The sequence below is a fragment of the Triturus cristatus genome, chromosome 2_2, assembly GCF_964204655.1.
Source record: "Triturus cristatus chromosome 2_2, aTriCri1.1, whole genome shotgun sequence".
NCBI classification, from domain to species: Eukaryota; Metazoa; Chordata; class Amphibia; order Caudata; family Salamandridae; genus Triturus; species Triturus cristatus.
In genome coordinates, this window is record NC_140582.1 from 538,039,736 (window position 1) to 538,065,845 (window position 26,110).

At 43.8% G+C, this 26,110-nt stretch overlaps 1 protein-coding gene across 7 annotated transcripts in view; it reads left to right on the plus strand.

The window, feature by feature from the left end:
• ARFIP1 (ARF interacting protein 1) overlaps positions 1 to 26,110 on the plus strand; it is a 441,450-nt gene that overhangs the window by 309,503 nt on the left and 105,837 nt on the right. For all 7 annotated transcript variants that reach the window (XM_085641674.1, XM_085641679.1, XM_085641675.1 and 4 more), the window contains one exon: positions 13,024 to 13,181. In XM_085641674.1, the coding sequence (XP_085497800.1) occupies positions 13,024 to 13,181 (158 nt within the window). The remainder of the gene's footprint in view (positions 1 to 13,023; positions 13,182 to 26,110) is intronic.

The following is a 26,110-nucleotide window of genomic DNA, read 5'->3' on the forward strand; positions in this document are numbered from 1 at the left end:
AGAAGAAGGATATGAAAGTGGTTGTGAGAATTATACTGTAATTAGGCGTTTCTCATTATTTCCAAGTCTATATTTCTAAGCAACTTCTTTGTTTTTACGATTTCATGGAATTGGCAGTTCAGAGATGTAATCAGCAATCGTGCTCCTCACCTTTGCCCACTTTTTTTTATTGGGGAGACAAACATACCTTTATTAGTTCATCAAACAATGGGACAGCTTCGACGCCTAGTTACCAAACTCACATAAACAATGTGGGAAAGTTTCACACATACTGTGTATTGCAGCTGTATTCTTTGCTAGTTTTTACTCTAAAATTTGTTTGGATAAAGCATGTACTCATTCCGAGTCAAACAAACCTTTTTCTCCGGTAGCCAAAACTAAAAGGTTTCACCCATCTAGGGACTGTCTGTCAAATAATCAAATGGTATGTTGTCTCTTCTCTCTATTGCGTGTACCTTTATTTAACATTATTTATTATTTAAGCCCTTACTTCTGATGTATGTTTATACATTTTGCATATTTTCATGCAATACTTTTGGTTTGATGCAACTTTTCTCTTACGGGGCAAGCCTTCCATAGTATCCACTAATAACAGACCCTTAATATCATTCTCGTTGCTAGTGTTGTAAAGTAGTTACTAGAATATTAATTGAAGCAATCTCCAATTCCTCTCCTGTATCTCTTGGGGTGCCACAAGGGTCCGCACTCTCACCGTCCTTATTCAACTTGTTCATGGAACCGCTCACTGAAATCCTGCAAACATCCAATGTTCAATTTCATATGTATGCGGACGACACACAACTATACCTCAAGATCAACTCCATAGAAGACATTAATATGCTCAACTCCACACTCAAGATCACCCAGTCTTGGTTATCAGAAAATCATCTCAAACTGAACGCATTAAAAACAGATTTCCTCCTCATAGCACCACCGGCCAAGATCCCTTTAATGCACGACTTGATCAAACAGCTCACCGCGTTCAACGTACAACCAACTATCGTGGACTCAGCAAAATCCTTGGGGATCACTCTCGACAACAACCTCATGATGCAAAAACACATCAGTAACGCTACAAAGAGAGCTAATTTCCAGATAAGTACCCTAAGGAAGCTGAAACCCTTCCTGCCAGTCGAGGACCTCAAGTTGGCAGTACAAGCGCTAGTTATCCCTTGTGTGGATTACGGAAGTGTCTCCCTCTGTGGCCTACCAAAAGCTGCAACAGCGCCCTTAAGAGCGTCCATCAACGCTGCAGCAAGACTCATCACTGGCTCGAAAAGAACTGCACACATTACCCCGGACTTAAAATCCTTGAACTGGCTTCCATTTGAAGCTAGAATCCACCTAAAAGTGGCGTGCATGACTCATAAAGCCTTACACCACAACTCTCCCAGCTACCTTGCGCAGAAACTGACACTCTCCGGTGGTCTAAGGTCTTCCAGGAGTGCTGAAAACCTTTTACTGGAACCTCAAAGGTTCAACAAAAAGAAAAATCGATCCTTTTCAGGGATGGTGTCCAAAATTTGGAACACTCTTCCCCCCGAAACCAGACGGAATGCCTCCTCCGCCTCTTTCAAAAAAGAAGTCAAAGCGTTTCTCATGGCAAAATTTACATGAGCACTATCTCCTCAGAACTGAGTTCTCTAGTTCCTGTTATAATAGACAGCACCATGCTTTAATCCTCCTACTATATTTGCACTAATTATGGTTTTATATGATTGTTTACTTGCATATTTTTGTTTGTTCTACTTACAGCCAGGTGTCATGTAAAGCGCTCTGATATCCGCAAGGATCTTGTTCGCGCTCTATAAAACTTTCTAAATAAATAAATAAGTAAACCAATCTTTTTCACTGTTGAAGTACCTCAAGAACACATAGGTAGAAGTGTCCCACAGTAAAGGTTTCACATCACGAACTGTCAACATTCTCTAACATTCTACTCTAGTCAAGGGGACCTAACCGTTGGGGTGAAAGAAAAAAATGGAGGGGTGTCCAGGGAAGGGGAAAAGGCACAAGAGAGGGAAGGGTAACATGCGCAAAGTTACAACACTTTCCTAATGGCATTTGGCATCCACACCTTCAGTACCTCCTGACAGAGCACACTTTGTTTTACTCCAATGAGGTTAGATAATCCGTATCATACACACTAATGATGCCATCTCTGTTATAATCTTAAATGTTCCTATCCATTATTGTTGACTGAGGAAGCTTGGTCATGTATTTTACTTCTCGTTTCTTCCAGCATGCATCTGCTCCCATTCGTTTATGTCCAGTATTTCTCAGTCCTCACATTACTCACAGTTAGACCACCACATCAAACTGTAAGATTACAATCAGTTTTTAAGACTTTTATTTTATTTGGTTCAGATAATGTGGCGTTATTTTCACTTTTTTCCCTGGTGCTGTTTTCCTTGCCTAGTAGATGAGTCGTATATACTAGGCATTAGTATTTAAAGGCTTTGTGCATCCTAATTTTTCGGTGTTGAATGACAGTATAGTATTGGGATGGTGCGCAGCATTCATGTGCCCTAGGTAAAGGTGTATTAAATCAATGTTGTTCTTTCTCCAGTATAATCTGAATGTAACAAGTTGGCCTGGAAACTTTAAAAAAATGATTGTCATTGAGATTTTGTACAACTTGGCTTGCACTTTTAGAATTCTGATATAGTATCAGATTTCCTCATGATTTTTAATCTTGTCTAAAGATCTGTTCATTTTACAGCATTGAGACATCTCTGAGTATGCACGGCACGCATTTCTCTTGCTTAGTGGATGCTGACCATCTAGATTGCTGCAGCCTGCTGATTAGCATAGTTCTCAAATCTCTGACCAGGATTGAGGCATGAAGCTGCCAGGAAGCTTACACATTCTTAAGCATTAGGCAGGAATTCTGTAGCTCTGGCTGTTAAAAGATGCACTACATCCTATTGCCTATAGTTATTTAAGTTTTTTGATATTATGAGAAATCTCTTCGTTCTCAGAATTTAAATCTTGCTACCCCATTAAACAGCTTTTTGTGACTGGAATTTGGAACATGCATACACCTTAGGGCCTCGAAACAAACATTCACAAATGAACCAATTAGCATAGTGGTTCTTTCTTTTCCATCATTTTTCTTTGTTGTTTTTGTTTGCGATTATTATCAATGCCACATTTTTCTTAGTAAGATTAGAAAAGCATTCTGTTTTTTGAGAAAAAAAACTGTGAATTCCTCTTACATCAATGTAATTTGATGGGTTTTTTCCAGCAAGCTTTGCATCCGTCCATCTACTCCTGCTGTACAATAGCCTATTGCATACACCTAAAAATCCCTTGTGGCGTGCCTCCAAGCACGTTTTTGCATTACCTTACCTTCCGTGGGATGCCAGCTACCTTCTGGAGTCTCGCATTTCATGTTGATGCTCCAGCAAAGTTATGTTTGTGTTTATAAAGTATATTCAAAGAATCGACTTTGCACCCTCTACCTGTTCAGAAATCTGCAACACTTTGAGAAAGGCATGTCACTTTTTTTTAAGAGTGAAGCGACTGGAGCTTGGTGCAAACACGTCTATTCCCCACACCTGTAGGAACTGAAACTCATGGTTTCTAAGGGATTCTTGAACATATGAGTCCATTCTCAGCATAACTGTTTCAACACTTCAGGCAACCCAAATGGCTCTTAACACAATCCCAACTGTATTGAATAAACAAGGAGAGAACTTCCTAGTGGGATAGCTTTCTCACGGTACGGTCATAGAGGACCCTGACCATATGTATGCATTTGATTGGTTAGTTAGATCTATGTCTGTGATCGAGAGCAAAGTAGACTCATTCCCCTATGACTGTAACCTTGTTTTTCGAAAGATTGAATTTGAGGAAAGAAACCATGCATGAACACTCAAGGCAGATGTTTGATGAAATAAAGACATCCTTGTCATTAGCCTTACCAAAACTCTGTTTCTTATTTTCTATCACTTGTGCTTTATTTGGTAGAATATGAAGAGGCAGATATTTGCAAACGTTAGTTTACAGTTTTAGGCTCCTATGGAAATATTCATGATTCTTTCCTTTTGAAGCCTTTGTCCGCCATTACCACTCCTGCTCGTCCACCTTTATTACACTATCATCCCCAGAAGTTCCCTAATTGTATGCATGTATTGCTGGCAATGGCTCATTGGCATCCTCACCAGCAAGTTCATCAACTGAAATTACTTACATTTCAAAGCATGCTGCAATGATAACGTGCTATTCTTTTCATCCCATATTAATTTCCCTCTTCATTTTTACCTCAACTAAAAAAATAAAAGACCGTTTTCTTCCCAGGGATTTAAGTGAGCCGCTCTGAAGAGGCGCTACCAAAATATATTCTGTACATTAGTGAGAATTCTCTCCATTCTTTTATGACCTACGTTGGCTCCTTTTATAGCTCATAACTGTTCAAAAAAATCTATTGTCCATTTCATTGCACCAGTTCGAGTGAATATATTCCGTTTCCTATGAATGCCTTCGTGAAAATATTAATGCTTGTGTGACGGTTTCTTTTTTACCACCTCCAAATTTCTTCTACAAGCCATATTTTCTCCAGGGATTTTTTGTGACTGTTTTTTACATCTCCATTGTCTGCTGATAATGATTTACTCGTCTTGAGTGCGTTGCTTCCATATCCTGCTATAGATATTGCAACATCAGCCCATCATACAGAGACATTCTATGGAAAACCAGATGGGGTTTTGGGGACAGAAAGACCTCTAACTGGCTACTCCTCAGTTTTGTTTTGCAAAACGTAGCAAGTTGCTAGTGTAAAAGATCCTACGAACTGAGAGTACTGAGCGCACTGCCTTGAGTGATTTGACTTTTAGTGACCGCTGACCCTCCCATCCGCATCTTTTCTACAGGTACACAACTGGGATTTGTTTCATATTTCTTGCAAGATACTTGAGTCTCCTTTTTATTGTCTATCCGTGTTGGGCTTCACCAAAATGTCTCTCACTCGAATCTGTAGTAAGCAGTCATCCTACCTTCCCTATAATTTAAGGCAGCATAACAGATCCCCCGAGTCAGATCTTTAGAATTATAGAAACCTGTCTTGAACGTTGGTCACAAGTCAGTGAATAAAAACATTCTTGCATGCAGACATTTCAGTAGAAAGAAAATTAAATTGAATTGACAACTTTCTTTGTTTTTAATAAAAGCATTAGAACAAGGAATGTCTAACATCCAAACTTCCCCGAGGCTTTGTAAAGCAACAGATGATGGTTCAAGCCTGACATCGTGCTGGGCACGTGTTTGTGTACAAGTCGCACCCGCTACTAAGTGATGTTGGGTCTTGCTCCTGTAGACTGCCAATAACCCAGCGGGCTTAAGAGGAGTGTGTTTGGTTGGAGCGCACAAAATTTATTTTGTGATGTCATCTAATGGCATAGTTCACATTTTCCAAAACAGTTAACAATATGGGTAATTTGTGAGCAAGACATAAATACCAAAGAAGAGGTGTATTTTACTCTTTCTTACCTCCATAATTTATTCTTAAGAATTACATATCTCTTTTGATTTTGCAGTAGACTTAGATTAAAGCGTTTTATGTATTTAATTGTTTGCTAGTTTTGGTCTAATAGGTTTAATTTTGTTGTATCATTTAAAATTTTTGCTGATAAATAATTTGGCACCATTTTGTGCATTGAATGGTTTGGCATTATCTGTCTACTGTTACTTTACTGGTTGCCTAACAAGGAGTGCATTTCCCAATCATCTTGCATTGCAGTTGAACATCAAAATGCATTTCCAATTCAAATCAAAATTGTATTGGTATTTTTTAAATACAGCTTCGTTCTCTACAAAAAAACATAGGCACTCACGAAGCTGATCTAATTCTTTATTATTTGGACAATGCAACTTTCTTAAGTAATCTATACTTGAAGGAAGTGAGAGAGAACGACTGTGGGGAGAGACTAATAGCACTTCTGTGCATGTGTGACCTGACCTCATGTTATAGTGAAGAATACAGAATAAGTAATCATAAAATGAAGGGAAGCGTACATTTCAAGAAACAATTGGCAATCGTACATTCGTTTACCCTGATAAATACGTAACTGAGTTTGAGTGCAGTTGCTATAACGTGTTATTGGGTCACATAATTCACACTACCATGGCATAAATATTACGCAATCTGATGAAAACGCCTTTTTAGGTCTCGGCTGGCGTGGGCTGCGCACATGCGCAGTCTCGCTGGCGAGATTTAACGTTTTGGAGGAGATTTCAGTAACGGGCTTTAAGCCCCGCCCCTCTTTCCCATTGGCCGGCGTCACCGTTTATGCTAAACGGTGGCCAGCCATTGGGAAAGAGCTCTTTGTGACGTTCACTTTTGGCTTTTTGAGCCGTCCCACTTGGACAGGCTCGTCTGCCTTCAGTGCGTCGCAAAAGGTTTCTTATCTTTATGGGGCCATGTGTTTCAAACACATGGCCCCATAAAGACAAGCTCCGGCGCGATCCTTTTTTGTTTCTTTTGTTTTCGGTATGCGCTTATTTTTTTACTCGAGTCAGGGTTGCAGCGGCAACCATGTATTAATGAGGATTTCTGTAACGGGATTTCACACCAAGCTCGGAGTCTTGTTTCAATGCAGAATTAATCAGCCCTTACTAATAGGATGGAGAAGAGTAGGCCCACCCCTGGGTGGAAGCGCTTCAGATGGGAGAGGCGCTCTGAAAAACCAGCCCAGAACATGCTACTATTAAATGCATGCTTAGATAAAGACAACGTCCTCATTCATTGGCCACATACATTTCATGCACGCAAACCGAATTGTTCTCTTAAAGACTGTATATTGCTCATCGGCATCTTGCTGTTCGCCTTATCGGCCTCTGAAGGAGGACTGAGTCTATTAGCCCTGCCACGATTCAAGCCTGTAACCTATAATTCAAATACCAATCTAAATGGCAGGCGCTCAACGCTCCCAGCTGCAAGGGCTCCAGACTGACTGCATGCATTACTTATGGCTGGGAGTGCTGTAAATGACTTATGCGCAGACAAGCGCCCCCACCACATCCTCCTGCGCAGACAAGCGCCCCCACCACATCCTCCACCGACCATAACAAACCGGGTGTGGGACTAGGCCAGTCTGACCATTTCGTTTTTACAGGTTCCTGAAAAAAATACAGCACTCCGTATTTACAAGCTGCTGCGAAAAGCATCATAGGCCCGGTGACGCAGACGAGTGACAGCAAAGGGGTGTTTGAAATAAAAACTAGAATTCTAACCGAAAAGCATGCGGGTCTACATTCAAATCTGAGGGACCAAGAAGTCCCTCATAAGCTAGACTGCCCTTAAACAGAGATTTCATATTAAGAAAAGCGAGCAGGCAGAGAAACTGACTTCCGGTGTGCCCAATTGGCCTTCAGGAAATGTGGCAGATGGAGGTGCCTCTGAAAGGCAAAGGCACTACATGTCAGGTTTTGGAACATATTGTGCCCCAACCCTACTGGCATTTAAAGGGAATAGCCTATCCAAACGTATGCCAGTGTCCTACTAAAACCATCCTCTGTACTTGAGGGGTCTGGTTCCTGAGCTGTTTGAGAAGCCAGCGTGACACAAGCACACCACTCAGCTGTCAGGACCAATGCTTGTTGATCATACCTGCTCATTCCTGAAACCCTCCAAGGCAGACTCTCCTTAAACATTCTTTCTATAGTCAGAAACATGTTATTCTTTATACCTCATACTGTTACATATTACTCAAATACCATACTATCCCATCTTTTCATGTGCGCCCCCACACCACCGTCAACTTTCAAATATTATCTTCCCCTATGAAAAAATGTTTTCCCAACATATCTCGCTGTTGAGAGTTGCCAGGTGACTCCACTCCGTGTTTTGACTTGCCGGCATAAAACATCCTGGGAGATGTAGTCTCGGACCATTCAGCCTGAGCCTTCCAAGTGGTTTTGCAGGCACCGCCAATCTCTTGCAAAATATCTCGATTTCCCACTAGTCCCGGGTATACTTAGGGGATGGGGCTATCGTGAAATGAAATTACAGGAGCTGATTTTTGTTTCCAATTATTTGGGTAACGACTCAAGCGATGGGACGTGACTGGTCAGACAATTCACTCCCAGGCCCTCTCGTCAATCTTCAGCCACTCTCGTTGTTCCCAAGTTCGCCATTGTCCCAGCCCTCCACCGTCCTGTCGCATACACCCCTCCCCCACCTCCCCGTTTCCCCGTGGGATTTCAGGTTAGCCAGGGAGCAGACAGAACAGGAGTGAGTTGTGTTGTGAAGCGCAGGGGCAAAAGCGAGGAGGGATGCAGAAGTCAGGGGTCTCGACAGGGTGGGGCCCCCCCTTAGCCAGATGAATAACAGCAGTGATTGATGTGGACACCAGCTGGACATTAAACAGGAGGATCCTTTGCATATATGCTAAACATGCACGGTGTCCGTGGCAGAAAACCGCGCCTGGCATAGCAAGTTCTAGGCCGTCGAGACATTCCGAAGGCTAAAGCCATAGGGAGCAGAATAATGCTGAAAGGGGAAAAACCAGAAAATTTATATATCGGTTTTGACTCGATTTGCATGTTTGTGGGTGTAGTTCTAATCTGTGTTTGGACGCGTTCTCCTGCATTTTTGTGTAGAAAGAGTGATGTTTGCATGCCTTTATTGCACATAATTCAGTGGTATAAAAACGTTTCACAGTGAACCTTGGAATATGAACACTATATATCAGTTCCCAGTGAAATATGGAAGGACTAATTTAGGTGCAAGGTTATCTACGTTATGCTGCAAAAACAAATTATTTGGAATATTACCTGGTAGTATTATTTTGTTCAATATGAGCTTGATACACAATCTGTAACCATGTTGCAAGTGCAGTAAATCCATTAAAAATAAAACGTTCCCAGAGCAAAATGTCCATATAAACAAAAACAAAGAATACGTTTACAAGACTAACAGTTCCTGTTGGAGCACCTCCCTGGTATTTGCTAATCAGCCAATGAAAAATCATCCTTTGGATACCCTTGAGAATACAAGTAAACAACAATACTTACTGAAAGCATGACCACATTAAAGATACGTGTAGTTGTTTGATGGCACCACCCTCATTTTTCTGATGTAAACATAGGGCCATTATAAAGACAATCAATGGAAACGAGGGTCCGTTCGGAGCAGGTATAAAAGGAAGCACCTGCTAAACATAACAAGCATTTACAATGCAACGGTCTCGGCATTGTTAAAGTTAGAGCTATTGGCATTGCTCGTGACAATGCCGTTTCTTTAAATGTTTTAAAAAGAAAAACATAAACAAAAATAATGTCATGAGCAATGCCAATAGCTCTAACTTTACCAATGTTTTTGTAAATGCTTGTTGTCTATCTGACGGAGTCGCTAATGGGGTCGCTTTTATGTTATTCTGAGCAAAGCTTTGGGCTCCAATACTTTTTTTTTATTTTTAAACATATCGTGCAGCGGGAGTGGGGGAAGCTAACATTTACTAATGTAGTTTCTAACAAGGCTGATCCAACGTTTCCTTCTGGCGACCTTGGCTTGGTCAGACATATACTGGCTTGGCCTTGGCATACCTCCAACACCGCTGCCTGCAACCTTCCTCAAATGAGGCTTGGTTGTCCTGAAAACGAAACTGCTGCAATGTCAGAATTGAGGATGACAGGGCAAACATTTCAGTAAAAAAAAAAAACACCACCACAAGATGGCAGCCTTTTAGTGGGGCACATGAAGACCACAGCAAAACCTATAGTGGCTGTGCCTAGAAACAGAATGAAAAACAAGAAAAAAACATATATGCTGTTACTGAAGGAATGATCTATCCCTCATTAGGTAAGTCAATGTCCTAGAATATTGTTTTCTCTACCGATATTTAAAAGTATATAACTGTTGTAAAAAGAGCACACATTTCAAAGACGCAGTAGATATTGGGTGCAAACGATTCCATTTGTACTATAGGAATGTAGATATGGGGGCTGCAAGTAACATTATTAACTTTTTCGTGTCTTTACAAATATTGAATCCACTGCTGTGGAACATACATTCGTTTATATTGGTGTAAGCATAGCATACTGACCTTGTTGTATGCAAATGTATGCTTAAAGAAAGAAAATGAGAGCTTTGCTGTTCTCGCAGCATAAATCTTTCAGAAGGACTGACTGCATATGACTATCGTTCTCCACAGACATACGCAGTAGAGAAGCAAACCGCATTTGGGAATGTAAAATTAGAAAATATATCCGCAAAACTAACTTCATGGCTTCCTTCAAGTTATATTAAAGTCTAGAAATGCTTTCTGTATCGTCTCCCTTCATGGTGGTGTATTATCACACAGTGAGGATTTTAGTGATTTAGGGCCAGATGTAGGTGGCTAAATACCGGTCGGTAACCCCGAAATTCGGTAAATTTCAGCGTTACCGACTGGTATTTAGCCATTCCTAATGTAGGTAAGGAATCGGTAAATAAGGAATCGGTAAATACCGATTCCTTATTGCTCTTGCATTTAAGGAATCGGTAATACCGATTCCTTAGATGCAATGTAGGAAGCACATTAAAGAGTGCTTTTGGGCCTTAAGAAATTGGTAATTACCACCAACTTCAAGTTGGTGTTAATTACCGATTTCCTTTAAAAAAGCACTTTTTTGCTTTTTTAAGAGTGCCATGTGGCACACATCCATGCCCTTAGGGCATGTATGTGTGCCAAATGTGCACACATGCCCATTTCAGGGGTGCACCAGGGTATCCAAGGACACCCTGGCACACTTGAAATACCTCCCGGTATTACCGATTCGGTAATACCGAATCGCTAATACTGAATTACTGAATGTCTTCACATTCACTCCTATGGGCCTCCAAGCCCATAGAAATGAATGATGAGGTATTCCTTATTACCAAATCTCAATTACCGATTCGGTAATAAGAAATATTAAGGATTCGGTATTTTTACCGTATCTTTAGCTACATAGGAAATACCGATTTCTTAATACCGAATCGGTAAAATTCGGTATTAAGAAATCAATATTTCACATTTACCTACATCTGGCCCATAGTTCTAATTGAAGTTGTTTACACTCTTCCAGTCTTGCTGCATGTTGCTTTTCTGTTCTTTTGCAGACTTCAGCTTTGGTTTTGTGTTCAGGGTAATGAGGGGGTCTTTTCAGCGCATTGCAGGCTCATCATGCTATTTACACAAATTATGCTTTGCCATTTTGGAACATCTCTCCATTGCCCAACACAACCAGCCTTACAAGGAGCTTATCCTACTTAATCTTTCTTCTCTTTCGAGAAATTGTGCAGTGCGCTGATGGAAGGGATGTTCGTAGCATGCCCGGCACAGGACACAGATTGTTGCAGGTTCTTGATTTTCTATTGCTTCTCACCTCTGCCCCATTACCTACATCACATCTGCTCCTGTGGATCTTGGACCCTCTCATCCTCTTCCACTGCCTGTATCCCCTTCACCCTGCCCTCTAAACCAGGTGTTTGTCACATGTGGCAGCAGCTATTAGAGATTAGGCACTATTGTCGTCTGGTGTGATTTTTGCAGCCACTCTGTGCTAAGTAATAGCAAATGCAGCACTGGCACATAACTGAAAAACATGAAGGTTGTTGCCTGGATGGAGTTGTCCGCATCTCAGTACCTTCTCTTTTCACCTCATTTCCTTTTAACTTGTCTACCCTTCTAGACCCCACTGTGATCAGTTTCAGGCTCTGAACGCCACTAGTTTACCATTTGCCTATCCCAAAAGGATGACTAGAAGATGTGGAAGATCTAAACATCTCAGTCAGCTAGGCAGCACTGCTACCAAGAGGTTCTGGGTCAGCTCGCGCTATGAGAGTAAAAGGCACCTAAGATGAGAGTCCTTTTGAATGGGTGAGTGCTATTGATTCAACAGCTGGATTCACCCACTCCACTGCCTAGACTCAGAAAGAAACCATCTCCATTAACAGGGTGATAATATCTTGATACACCGGACAAGATTAATCATTGGAACCAATAAGAATACTGCTGTGTGCAGAAACCTGGTACAACTTGACAGTTTTATGAGAGCCCTTCAACACCCACACTAATGTGTATCACTTACCCACGTCACATAGCAAGGCATTTCTGTAAGAACTCTTTCAGTACACTTCCATCACTCTGGTTTGCATGCCTTACAGAATATTCCAGCAGTGTTTTAAGTGCATTTCAACATACACCTACCTGTCTGGTCGCCCGTCTTGCTACATCTACGACGAGCTGTTCAAATACTTTTATATACACCTATCTAACTATATCACTTGAGTTGAGCCACTGCCATGGTTGGTGTTTGGTATGAACACGCACCTATAATAATTTGTCCCGATGACTCACTAACGGATTCTCACAACTAGTTATTCTGCTCTGGGGAACGCTATGCTCAAACACTGAAGGAAGTTAATCAATCCCTTTACCACTAGCCATCAGCCTTTGCCTTCTTACTTGCAACCCTTCTACTTTCGCCAGTAAACTATGCTTCTCACACTTCCACGCCTTACTTCCCCGAGCACTACACGCTTTCTATTTCAAATAAACTAATGCCTAAGGCTGTTGTGAGAACTGAACTTAAGCAATACAAATGAAGCTGTCCGTTCACCACCATTTTTACTGGTTGATACTTAAGTCCTAGTTTATAGATTGGTGCTGGTATAACAGAAGACGCAAATAATTCCCGTGCTGGTGTTAACTCTTGCACCAGTCTCTTGGTTGGGTGTAAACTATTACTTTTACTACCATCTACAATGGAGCCTCAATTTGGCGAACAAAAAAGAAATTAGCAAACAAACTGCTTGTGCCCATTATACTCAATTTTTCTGCACAACTCAGTCAGGTACAAAGCCTGACGAGGACCAGGCTCAAATATTATTAGTGCCATGGGCTTTCATCTCCCCAATTGGCTCTGCCTATAAATTAATTGCTTAGCGCCAGCAAGCTGTTGAGGCTAGTTAAACATGTACTTCATCTGTCTTCTAAGTTAGTCCTTTTATTTTTGCTTACTACAAGTCTGATCTTTTTATCTGATTTTGGTTTTTAGGAAGAATTTGGATACAATGCAGAAACCCAGAAACTTCTAGCCAAAAATGGAGAGACTCTTCTCGCGGCTATAAACTTTTTCATCTCTAATGTAAACACCTTGGTAAACAAAACAATTGAGGATACACTGATGACTGTGAAACAGTATGAGAATTCAAGGTAAATAATAAAAACTTTTAAACAACTTTCTTTTCAGAATTTTTAAGTGCAGCCTCTTGTATAATTTTTAGAGCCATTTTATCTCAGCTGTGTGCATTATGTATAACTATTGTAACTAGATTTCCTATTGATACTATTCCCTTTGCAGGTTCTTTCTCTTTAAAATACACAAGCCATACGCTGAGACCCTCAGACACTTTTTACACAGTAGCATGGTGCTGGTGTGGACGGGGGGGGCTTTTGTCGCAGGGTGTTGCTCTGGTGTTAAATGAAATGGTTCCTGCCACCATAGCTAACTAGTTCTGTTCCCATATTGTTGCCCAGGTAATGGGACTCCAGACTCAAAGCAGTGTCCAGTGGTTCCAGTGCTCATCCATATTGATAACCCTATTTATTTGTTATATTTTACTTTAAAGGTGAACTTATGGCCTCTGGGGTTTTAGAGTATAGTATATACAAAATAAAGAAACAAATCTAACGGATGTTGTGGTGTTTGGCAGCTCAGCATAGCAGCAGAAATCCTGAAGCTTGCAGTGATATGCCTTCAAAATACTGTGGCCTACATGAAAAACAGACTGGTGGCTTGAGTACGTTTGCTTACTCCAGTATTGGAACCCTCATAGATTCCCATAGCTTGTATCATTCCCCGTCGTCGGAATGGGAGTCTCGGTAATAAAAAATACCATAGCAGTAGGTACAAAAGAGAAAGAAAGGCCTAGGCCTAATCTCATTTTGTAGCATATCCACCTCTTTTTGTAAAAGAGACCAAAATAATGCAACGACCAATCAGATTAGCCTCACCCCATAGAACCTTCCTGAGATCCTCCGTTTTTCTACCGCGCGTTGTGCAAGGGAGTCTCCACTGAGCTCTGCTCAGTTTTCTCTTCAACTTCTTGGTTTCAACTATAAATCTTCAACTTTAAGACTTCAGGATGTCTGTCAAGGAGAAGAAGGCTTTGTTCAAAGCTTGTGCCACCTGTTCAAAAAAGAGGATTTATGTGGAGGACAAACATAACGACTGTATTTATTGTTTGTACCCGGACCACAAGCCTACTGACTGCAAGATCTGTAGGACCTTCTCTTCAAAGACCTTGAGAGACTGTGAGGGACGTCTACTCACCTGGCTGCAAAAATTGAAGTCACGCAAAGACCCTGTGAAGATGCCTCCTCTGCGACATCTTCGAGGAGATCACAGAAAAGGGGTAGGTCTTCTCCTTCAACTTCCTCTGCCCCCCAGCCAAGGCCTTACAAAAGACCTCTGATAGGTCTGACAGGCGTAGTTCCAGCAAATCACCTCACCGAGGTGTAAAGGAGAGGGAAGGACTGGTTTCTGAGGAAAAATCTGCTAAGAAGATGAGCCATGGGTCTTCTGTCTCACCTCCTCCTTCTGAGAAACTAAAACTTTTCAAAAAACCAGCTTCTGTAACATCTGAGGTGAAAGCTGACAGGAAAAGTCGTCTGTCAACTACATCAGTTCCGTCGACGACAACATCGAAAATTACACCGGCGTCGACTAAGACTCCATCGACGGGCTCGTCCACGAGAAGTTTATCGTCTCCATTGACTTCGACGCCGCAAGCTGAGGTACCTGTAAATATCTCGTCGACGCTTACGATGACTACTTCCATGTCGACAAGAACGACGACGATGATGGTGTCGACGACGGTAACGGCTTCCAGCTTTATAATGATGACGGTCTCGACGACGGTCCCTCGCCCTTTCGTCGTCGACGGTCCGGACTCCGTAGACGACCTTGCCAACGATACAAAAGGTGGCAATCTCTATCAGAAGACGTCAGATTACCCCGGAGATGACTTCTCCACGCAGAGTGACGGTCCTCACGGGGATGCATACAGCCCATCCCAGTTACGTGTGAAGTATCAAGACTCAGACTCTGAGGACTATTATATGGAACAACAGCAATATCTGCCGCAATCTAGGTCCCAGGAACATGCGCAACAGGGCAGGGTTTCCATGCCGTCTTCACTCATTGCTGACCTGCAATTCATGCTGTTGGATTACAGGAAGAGGTTTCCGACTCAATCTTCCAGCCCAGAGCCAAGACGAGGTTCTCCGCCGCCTGCTCCGGCTCCACCTTTTGGTCCAGCTGCTCCTCCGCTTCCTCAAGCTCTGGTTCCAGAGCCAACAGAACCGCAACAGAATGTTGTCACTCTTCAGGATGACTCATCGGATAATGACCAGGGCAGGGTCTCAGTCCCAGATCCAGATAGGGAATGGGACAACTACATTATTCCGGATCCCGCTTCTCCAACTCTGTATCCAGCTGATTCTCCTCCAGCAGATATTGGAGGTTTTCACAATTTAATGGAAAGGTCTTCCAAACGTTTCCATCTACCCATTCCAACGGTACAATCGGAATGTTTCCTTTATGATTTCAAAGAACCTTATAGGAAATCTGTTCATTCTATCCAAATTGTGGGCCATGTCTGGGATGAGGGGATAAAAGTTATGAAGTCTCCAGCAACTGTCATGCCTGTTATTCCTCGACTGGAGAAGAAATACAAATCTCCAGAGGATAGCCCCGCTTGTCTGGTCAGCCAGCCAAAACCGGACTCTGTAATTTCTCAAGCGGCCCAAAGAAAATCAAGGAATCCATCGGCGCCCCCTCACCACACCACTGGATAAGGAGGGTAGATGACTAGATAATGTTGGGAAGAGGTTCTCTTCTATATCCAGCCTCCTGGTCAGGGCTGCTAATGCCTTGGCGATTCTTGGACGATATGATCGCCAGATGTGGTGTGACCTGTCCCCTGATCTAGACCAGCTACCCGAAGACTCGAAGGCTGACGCCAAGAAAATCCTAGAGGAGGGAGAACGTTCCTCCTCGGAAATTATTGATTGCGCAATGGACATTGGTTCCACAGCTTTCCGCTCTCTGGCAGGGGCGGCAGTCCTTAGACGGCAAGGCTGGCTTCGGTCCACCTGTTTCCGCCCAGAAGTCCAAAATAAAATCCTGGATCTGGCGTTCGATGGGGAGATGCTTTTTGGAAAGCACATTGACGATGCGCTGCAGGATATAAAAAAGGACACGGAAACTGCAGAGTCCCTTTGCAATACCGCAAAGTGCCTTTCCGTGGAGCGAGAGGAAGAGGCTTTTCTTCATACAGAGGTGGATACCAGCAGCAGCGCTATTCTTCCTATCCGCAGCCATCTCAGTCTTACAGGCCCCAGTATTCTCAACTTTTGGCCATACACTGGAGTTTCAACACCTTCCACCCTTCAGAGCCCCTCGCACCACCGAATCCAAACATCTGCACCTTCTACGTCTAGAAGCTCACCAACTACTTCTCAAAGGAGCGATAGAGCCAGTACCTCTGTCTCAGCGAGGCAAAGGATTCTATTCCCGGTTCTTCCTCGTTCGCACGAGCCGTAGACAAATGGCGCCCAATTTTAGACCTGAGGGAGCTTAACACCTATCTCATAAAACTCTCATTTCAGATGGTATCCCTACAGGACATTTTGCGGCTCCCCAACCCAGGGGATTACATGGCCACCCTAGATCTCGAGGATGCATACTTCCATGTTCCCATCCAACCTGTCCACAGGAAGTTTTTATGCTTTACAGTAGCCAACAGCCACTTCCAATTCAAGGTCCTGCCTTTTGGGCTCAGATCCGCGCCACGGATATTCAAAAAGGTCTTAGCCCCAGTTGCAGCGTTTCTCAGAAAACAAACGCTAGAGGTGTTTCAGTATCTGGACGACTGGTTGGTGAAAGCACCGTCTTCTGAGGCAGCATCAGAGGCAGTCGAAAGCTGCATTCAACTCTTCAGTCATCTGGGACTTCAACTCAACAAGGAGAAGTCAATCCTCTGTCCTTCCAGGTTGGCCAAGTTTCTGGGGCCTATTCTGGACACAGTTTGTTGCAAAGCTTTCCCATCAGAGGAAAGACAGCAAAAACTGATGACCTCCGCCTGGCGATTGCAAGCACAACGGTCTGTCGGTTCGCCTTTACATATCTCTTCTAGGATCAATCTCATCTTGCATTCCCTTAATTCCGCATTGCAGGCTGCGAATGCGCCCGCTCCAAGAGCATTTGGACTTGCAGTAGCGCCGAACAGAAGGTTCTTTCGACGACAAAGTAGTCATCACTCCTCTTATGAAAGAGGCGGCCAACTGGTGGATGGTCGGAGACAATCTCTCTCAGGGTCTCACCTTCACATTCCCTCCACCTCCTCTGATACTTACCACTGACGCCTCTCTAGAGAAAGCTGGGGAGCTGTCTTGCAAGATTTTCAAGTGAGCGGCCGCTGGCAGCCCGAGCAACACCTTCTCCACATCAACCTACTGGAGCTCAAAGCGATTCGTCTAGCTTTACAGGCTTTCTTTCCGAGAATCCACCGTCCTGGTCCGTACGGACAACACGACGGTCATGAATTATGCGAACAAGCAGGGTGGAACAAGGTCTCAGCTGATGTCCAAGGAAGCCCAGGAGATTTGGGAGTGGGTTATCCAGCATCAGATCTCTATTTCGGCAGAACATCTTCTGGGTGCCCTCAACACGACAGCGGATACGCTGAGTCGTCTGAAATCTGTGAGTCACGAGTGGGAATTAGACCAGTGCACTCTGGAGAGATTTTTCAATCTTTGGGACACTCTGTCCATAGACCTGTTTGCCACTCCAGAGAACAGGAAATACCGGTTCTACGCAAGCAGGGAATTCCATCAGGGATCATTGGGGAATGTGCTTTCGATGGCCTGGTCAGGCACCTTTGTTTCCGCCTTTCCTCCAATTCCTCTGGTCCCAAGACTGCTCAGGAAGCTCAAGGCAGAACCCTGCAGAATGATTCTAGTGTCACCGGCGTGGCCCACCAGTTTTGGTTTACAGAGCTTCTCCTGCTCTCCCAGGATCATTCAATTCACCTGCGTCCAATTCCCTCTCTATTGACGATGTCCCAGGGCCAAGTGGTACACCCGGATCCGAGCTCGCTTCAGCTCACAGCATGGCTCCTGAGCACAGAGAATTTCAAAGCTTGAATATCCCTCAAGAATGTAGAGAGGTGCTAGCTCAGGCCCGCGCACCAAATATGAATAAGACCTATCGTTCGAAATGGAAACGTTTCTGCCTGTGGTGCCGCCAAGAGAACATTCATCCTTTCTCTTCTGCTCCTCATCAGATCTTGCCATACATTTTGACTCTGGCCAAATCAGGGCTCGTTCATTCCTCTATCAAGGTGCACCTGGCAGCTATCTCTAGATTCAGACGAACAGCTTTTGGCCCTTCCCTCTGGTCTGCAAGAATCGTGAAACAATTTTTAAATGGACTTTTTAGGGTTTTCCCTCCAGTTAGACCTCCACCACCCATGTGGCAGCTCAACTTAGTCCTTGCTCAATTTTGAGCCAATTCATAGGGCGGACCTTAAGTTTCTCTCATTGAATGTGGTCCTCCTCGCTTTGACATCAGCCAGGAGGGTTGGTGAACTTCAGGCTCTAACTATTAAGGATCCGTTCTTAGAGTTTAAAAAAGACACTCTCATTCTGAGGACAAATCCAAGATTCATCCCAAAAGTCGCTTCGGACTTTCATTTGAAAGAACCGGTCATTATCAAATCTTTTTTCCCTCGACCTACAACTCCAGCGGAGAGGTCTCTTCATTCTTTGGATGTTCAAAGATGTTTAAAATGTTATCTCCAATGCACCAAAGACTTCAGGAGATCTACTCAGCTCTTTGTCGCTTTCCATGCACCTCGCAAAGGTTTTCCCCTTTCAAAGCACGGGGTTGCACGATGGATTGCCAGCGCGATCCGCTACTGTCATCAAGCGGCTGGTAAGCCCCTAGAAGGGCGAGTACGGGCGCACTCGACAAGATCAGTTTCGTCTTCTGCTGCTCTTTTCGCTGGAGTACCGATCAAAGACATTTGCAGGGCAGCTACATGGAGCAGTGCCCATACTTTCACGAGACATTACTGCTTGGACTCTTCCACGCGGAGTGATGCTGCAGTGGGACAGGCAGTCCTGAGGAATCTCTTCCAGTGAGCGGTGAGCTTTCCCTTCTAACCCTCTTTCCTCTTATTGGTTTAGCACATTTTGTATGTGATGATGTTTGCTGACTAGTGTTTTTGTAACTAGTATTTCTTATGATGATAGACACACAAGGTTATTCTATGGTTTATTCCACAAAATGTGCGTTTTTTCTAACTGCTGGCTATTCTGATACAAGCTATGGGAATCTATGAAAGTTCCAATACTGGAGTAAGAAAACAAATTACTTACCTGTAACTTTGGTTCTCCAGTATTGGTAACTTTCATAGATTCCCATGCGCCCACCCTCCTCCCCTGGGAAAGCTCAGCCTTCAGCATGTTCTGTTATACTGTTGCACAACGGCTCCGAAAATCTGAGGCTGTGAGGCTCTCTCAGGAAGGTTCTATGGGTGAGGCTAATCTGATTGGTCGTTGCATTATTTTGGTCTCTTTTACAAAAAGAGGTGGATATGCTACAAAATGAGATTAGGCCTTTCTTTCTCTTTTGTACCTACTGCTATGGTATTATTTATTACCGAGACTCCCATTCCGACGACTGGGAATGATACAAGCTCTGGGAATCTATAAAAGTTACCAATCCTGGAGAACCAAAGTTACAGGTAAGTAACTTGTTTTCTTCCTGGTAGTCAAGAAGCTGTACAAATTGATGAATAAACCCATCTCATCATTGATGGTCTAGGACTTCTATTTATTTCCTTCAGCAGGATTGGCACCAAGGAAACACAAAAGTGAACTTGGCCTTCCAGAAACAGACATTTTTCAGGAAAAAAGACAGAGAGAAAACTCCTTTCTTCAACAATGAGTAAAGCCAGACCATGGAGTAATTTGGGAAACGTCTTTGTGGCCAAGATTCAAGACCATTGTGAAGCATGTGAGGGAGGCTTTGGGCATGGTGGCACAGTTAGATCTTTTAAATTGGAGTTCCATGTCATTGTGACTCACTTGACCGCTGTTGGTCTCCTTTTTCGCCTTGTTCTCACTCTCCCTATACATTCTGCAAATCCTACATAGCAGTGCAACCTGCATAGGAGATCGCTGCTATGCTACACATCTGCCCATCAATGTGCCGATATAGAACTAGCCTGATAGTAAAGAGGAGTGGTTCGAAGGGTCACATGAGGTGCAGTCTGAAGAAATGATGAATTGAGGATTTCAGTGCATCACCTTGCTTGTGGATTTGTGTGCACGCTGTGTCTATGGTGGCAGGTTCAGAGATTGCTAGGCCCTTTCAAACCTTTATGGAAGGTTCTTCTCATTTTGAGGATCGTTATAAGTATGGAGTACATTTTTCTGAAGCAGACACTTCATACAAAGCCTTAAGGTGATGAATGGGTGACAGTTGTACCAGATCTCAGGATACCAGTGTTTAACATACTTCCATAGAGATTGTGAATAAGAAAAGTTGTACCTATTATTCAGTGAGTAGATTTTAATTGTTACTGTTCTTGTTTCTTTTGTTCTTGAATCTGATCTTCTGATGGAGATCCACTACGTTTGCTACAATCTGGTGGGTTGTCATAGGACAGGACATGTGTGATTTTACAGTCCTGAAACACCATATGAAAGTGGTGACACATGTTTCTTTGACTGGGTTGGAAGACCATTAAAAAAGTATATTTGTGCATAATCTCACATAATGAAATATGACTCAAAATCGGTTTGTTGGAGTATTCAGAATGACGAGGTTTAAATTAACAGTTTTTCTACCTTGTGCGCGAGTCAGGAAGGATTTGTAGATAACTGCATTCAGTAGACTAAAAGTGTGGGGGGTTCTAAGAAAGAATGGTGTTTCGTACTTGGGAGGTACTTAGTGGCATCTATATTCACAATGCTCATGTGTTGATAGAGAGCGATGTCCAGGCAGATGTTCCAAGAAGGCTTCAGGTATCTTCTCAGGAGTAGAGTGTTAATGTTGTTGAGGTCTGGACTATTTTGTAAATGTGAGGATTCCACAATTGTATTGAGTGCTTCAAGCATTTCTTTCAAATTCTGAAGAGCTGCAATTTGGGTGTTAAACCGTCTTTCCCCCAGTACCTTCAATATTGTATCTTTTTCAACATAATACAAACTGAAGACATTCCATTATCAGTACCTTTAGTGACTCTGAATTGGCCCATGAGGGTGTGATTTGTGGCTCCTTGTTGTCATTGGCAAAATAATTCAGACCGCTGGTATTCCCATTTCTGCTGTCTCAGCAGATAGTCGGTTAGTTGAACCTAAACTGCACCAGTCTGCGTTGTTATGGGTAGCTACATATGGTTGTGGTTTGTTGCAGGGAGGTATTGAAGTTGTGGGTGTGATGATGAGTGCAAAAACAGAGCATAAGATGTCTGTGTGCTGGCAGATGGATATGTTTATGACTTTGTGAGATCAGTAGCATCTTCAGCAATGAAAGGTTTCTCTGTACGTGGTACTTGCTTTTTATCTTCTAAAGAGGATTTGCAGGTGTCGATTTTAAAGGATTCTCCAGTATTGGATCTTTCATAGACTTACATGCTTGAATCATTCCCTGTCATCGAAGTGGGAATTCCATGGTATATATAAAGCAGTAAATTAAAAGAAAAATTACATTTAAGTTAATGCAAAAGACATTCACTTTAATAGCTTTTTAGTGTAATTTAAAATGGTGCAAAGTCCAACCAACCAGTCAACATCCCCCTTTAGAACCTTCACCACAGAGGCTCCAGTCTCTCAGATTTTCTACCGCATGTTGTGTGATGGCAGTCTCCCTAAGCCCTGCTCATTGTTTCAAATTTCTGGCCTTCCTGACAGATGGTATGTTTGGAGTGACGTGTTGCCCCTCTGACCTGCACATTAAATGCTAGGAAGAGAATGACGATGACCATAAGTACTATTATCAACAATATTCAGTATGTGCAAGAACCTGCAGTATAAATGCGGGCAACACCGGGCACTAACTTACAGTACATGACTTACCGCAGATTCCCTCAATCAGAATCTGCCACACCGCTACCACAGACACATCTTTGTGGCTACCTGCTCTGGTACCCTCTCCCAGACATCCATCTCCACTTCTGCAATCATCATCAGAGAAGTTGCTACCTTGGCCTGCGCCACTTCCTTAAATCTCCAGTGGAAGATCAGTCATCCACGGATGAAGACCGAGAAGAAAGGGAGCTTGATGACAGCACTTCACTTCCCAATTAATAGAGCAATTACCAAATACAAACACTATCCCCGTATTGGTCGATTTCGCCAAGCCTAGGATACGTACATTGTTTCTTCTGGACCCGGCTTCTAAATCCTCTTTCTTATCTGCAATTATTTTTAGCAGTTTATCCATCTGCGAAACATGTTCTTTGTTTGCCGTGGCGCCATCCTCCAGTTCAGACACTCTAGTTTCTGCTTCTTTGATACGTTGTTCATGGTGGTCTAGCTTATTAACAACTGAGTCCATCCGCATATTCATGGTGTCGATTTTCTCAGCGATGGTTGTGAGGCTTTGTTTCATGCCAAGTAGTAGCGCCTTCCAATTCTCCTCCTGAGTGCCCACGCTATCCGAGTCTGTGTGATCTGCTGAGCTGGGCCTGGGTGTTTTGCGTGTTTCAAATGGCAATTTTGTCTGCTTGGTATCAGTGCGTCCCATGCTGATTCTTGACGGGCTGCCCTCGGGCGTAGTGCAAGTACTGCCTGCCGTCGCTCCCTAAATGTCAAGATGCGCCTGGAAGCTGCCCCAATTAGTCCTTCCTACGTAGAGAGCCCAGTGCGTGGTGCCCGCTGTTCCCTCCGACCCCCGCAGCTGGGCCATTGAGCCATCCAGTCCCCTTGCTATTCCGGGCCTCTGCCCGTCCTTCTCCTTTTGCCCGCTCCGTGTGTGTAACGGTGGTGATATTTGGTGATATAACGTAGTATAAATCGTTGGTGGTGCTGGGAGTCGCTGCTAGATGCGCCGGTGCGCGACCATGCGTCCGGATTACCCAACAGATGACCACGCTACCTCCTGCAGTCATCTGTCAACCACGTCGGAGGGGGACTGCGCACTGCTTAAAATGGCTGTCTCTCAGCGCTCACTTTGTATGTGTTTACAGGAATGCAAATCTGGGTGAGATGCTGCCCGCGGCCACAGGAGGGAAAGGCCTTGCTGGGTCCCAGCCGCGTAGAGTTATAATCGTGCAGTTTACTCGCCTGCGTCTGCGATCGATCTCAGTGTCTTTTTCTGTCTCCCGCGGTGCCCGGCAGCTAAAATGGCGGCCGACCCCTACAGCTATGGCAGCTGCAACCGATCAGGGGACGGCGCACTCAATTCCTGGTGAGTGCTTTGGAGCCGGCTACTCTGTCCCGCCCCCAACAGGGGGGATTACCACTGCACACCTTTGCTGTTGTCAGAGCAATGCCCCCGGCAGCTCGCCGCCAGCAGCGTACTCACTCAGACCGGCTCTGCCCGGTCGTCGCTCAGCATTTTCCCGGAGGAGGCCTCCCTGGGGTGGGTTCTATACGGCGCGATCTCCTTGGGCAGGTAACTCAGCACAGGCGCTCGCCTTCGAGGAGTATGGCGATACGGCAGCAGTCTTTGTGGTATGACTGATCGTCACACCTCTTCTGCCCGCAGGGCCCACGCGACCACGGGCTTTCCCAGCTGCCACAGCCGTCCTCCCGCACCAGGCCGTAGAGGTAGTCGTCCTCCGGGATTGTCACCAGCTTGCCTTTTCATTGCGATCTGCCTCATTCATCCAAAAATGGCACCGCCGTGATCAGTGGCGATTCCGGTCTTCTGTGGTGTGTAAAGAGGAGCTTATTTGTAGCCAAGGATGGGGTTGAAGGATGTTTTTCCGCTCGGCAGGGCAGGAGCCTCACTGGTGTGCGACCATCTTGGTCGCGCGCCACCTAGCGCCCCCATCAGAAACAACTTTTCGTTATTATTCTCATATCAGTCCACAACAAGAGTAATCAGAGACACGGTAACGTTTAAAATGTTTATTTTTAACTACGTGCCCTAAGGTGCAGTACCTTGGCTAACATAACCAGACAAATGATTAACAACAAAACCATCAGCAATACAATACCATAGAAAATGAAGGGAGAAATCATGTTACAAATGATAGTGGAATATAGCCACCCTCCCTTCGCTAGGAAGCTAGTTTTATTAATCTAACTAATAGAAGGTCTCTAGGCTTGAATGGGGAACCCCATACCGTAAATATCAGCTTAGGTGAATCACATCACAGGATCAGCTCTGCTCTGTGTCTGGAAAGGGTTTTCTCCAAGTGTCTGAATCATGCATGCAAATGCAATATTAAAGGCCCCTGAGTTTCAGATATTTGCAGCTGTGTGCGTGTTATGGCTAGAGCGTGGGCCGATCAACATGAATTCAAAAGCATACATTGTTGTTTGACCTTGACGGCTTCTGCACACAGTGTTTAGACTCAGGTCGCGGTGCACGTCTAGGAATGTGAACAACAGACCGTTCTCATGTGAAGAAAAAGCAAGCAAGCAGTTTTTCTTATAATAACAGCTACCTGCAGTGCTGTGTGCAAAAGCAGCAAAAGTTGCAAGATGGCGTTTTACATCTAAGGCGCTTATGCTAACATAGCAATGTGTGTACATGGATCTCCGTCTCCACTACACCCTCCCTTGATCAGACCACGAACAAAATAGGGAAGCAAAGTAGAAACGCAGAGTTCAAGTTCAATAGAGACAGAACCAAGTTCATGTATAGCCAATCAATATAATTGGTAGACAGTTCGAAAACGTGTTCGAAAAGAGCAAAAAAAAAAAATTAAAACATCTCGCACAGGCTTGACAGAGCCTAAATGTAGAGTAAAAAGAAAAAATTTTAAAAAAAATTGGGTTTGGACTTGCGGAAGAAGGACTACTAACAATTTAATCCATCAACGTGTAGGCACAATAAGTAGCAACTGCCTCCAAGAGGAAGTCATTATAATGTTCTGTAAAAGATTCCGCCATCCAGTCTAGTAAAGTAAATGAACATAAATGTTCCTCGATAACTGGAGCCTCTAGCACAATCAGATGACAACTTGCGTGTTCTTCAAGATAACTTCTCGCCAAGAAGTCATAAGCTGCCGCATATATATCCCAATTCCCTAGGACTCCATGTGCCGCTCCACAGGCCATAATCCAGATGCCAGAACAGTCCAACTCATGAGCCACTAAAGGGACTCATTAGTTGATCATAATCTGGGGCAGGAGACGCCGAATTCGACAGTCACAAATACAGAACCCATTCGAATGGACAATCTAGGCAATGGAAAACAGGTTGCACGCAAGTAAAGTAGGAGAACCGGAAGGACAATCCATAGGCTACACTTAAAGTGGCCAGTGGTAATGTTCCATAGTATTCTAGCATCCGGTTACGCAGTTGAAGCAGCCGGGGCAGGCTGTCGTGTGATACATATCGTGCAGCCATTGCGCAGGAAGCAGACCAACAGGAGCACACCAGCCGTGAGGGCAAGAATCAACGGAAGCCCGCCGAAGACGCTGGAAAAAATAGAATGAAAAAATGCCGGTATCACACCAAATATTGTTTGGAAGGAGGTCACGAGGCCGGAGCCCACAACTTTGAAAAAATGCACCAAGCCAGTTGTTGACGAGGCATTGAATATAGTATGAATCAGAGCACCAAAATGAAGGGGGAGATCAGTATTCAGAAGCGCATGCACCTCGGTGCGGGTGTTTGCCACATGAAGGACGAATGTTTTACGGGAGCAAGTCAGTGCGACTTCTTTTTGAGACAATAGGCCTTTATTCTGCTCATCTTGTTGAACTCTGCTTTCAAGGTTGGGATGGAAGGCCAGATGGATACGTCCAGTCTCCCATGCGGGGGCAGGAAAAAGACATTTTTACAGCAAACTACGCGTTGTGAGACTGTTACAGTGTACGGAATTCCCACTAGCATCCAGGAGCATGGCTCATTATTTAAAAGCAAATAACTACCGTTAGCTAATAATGTA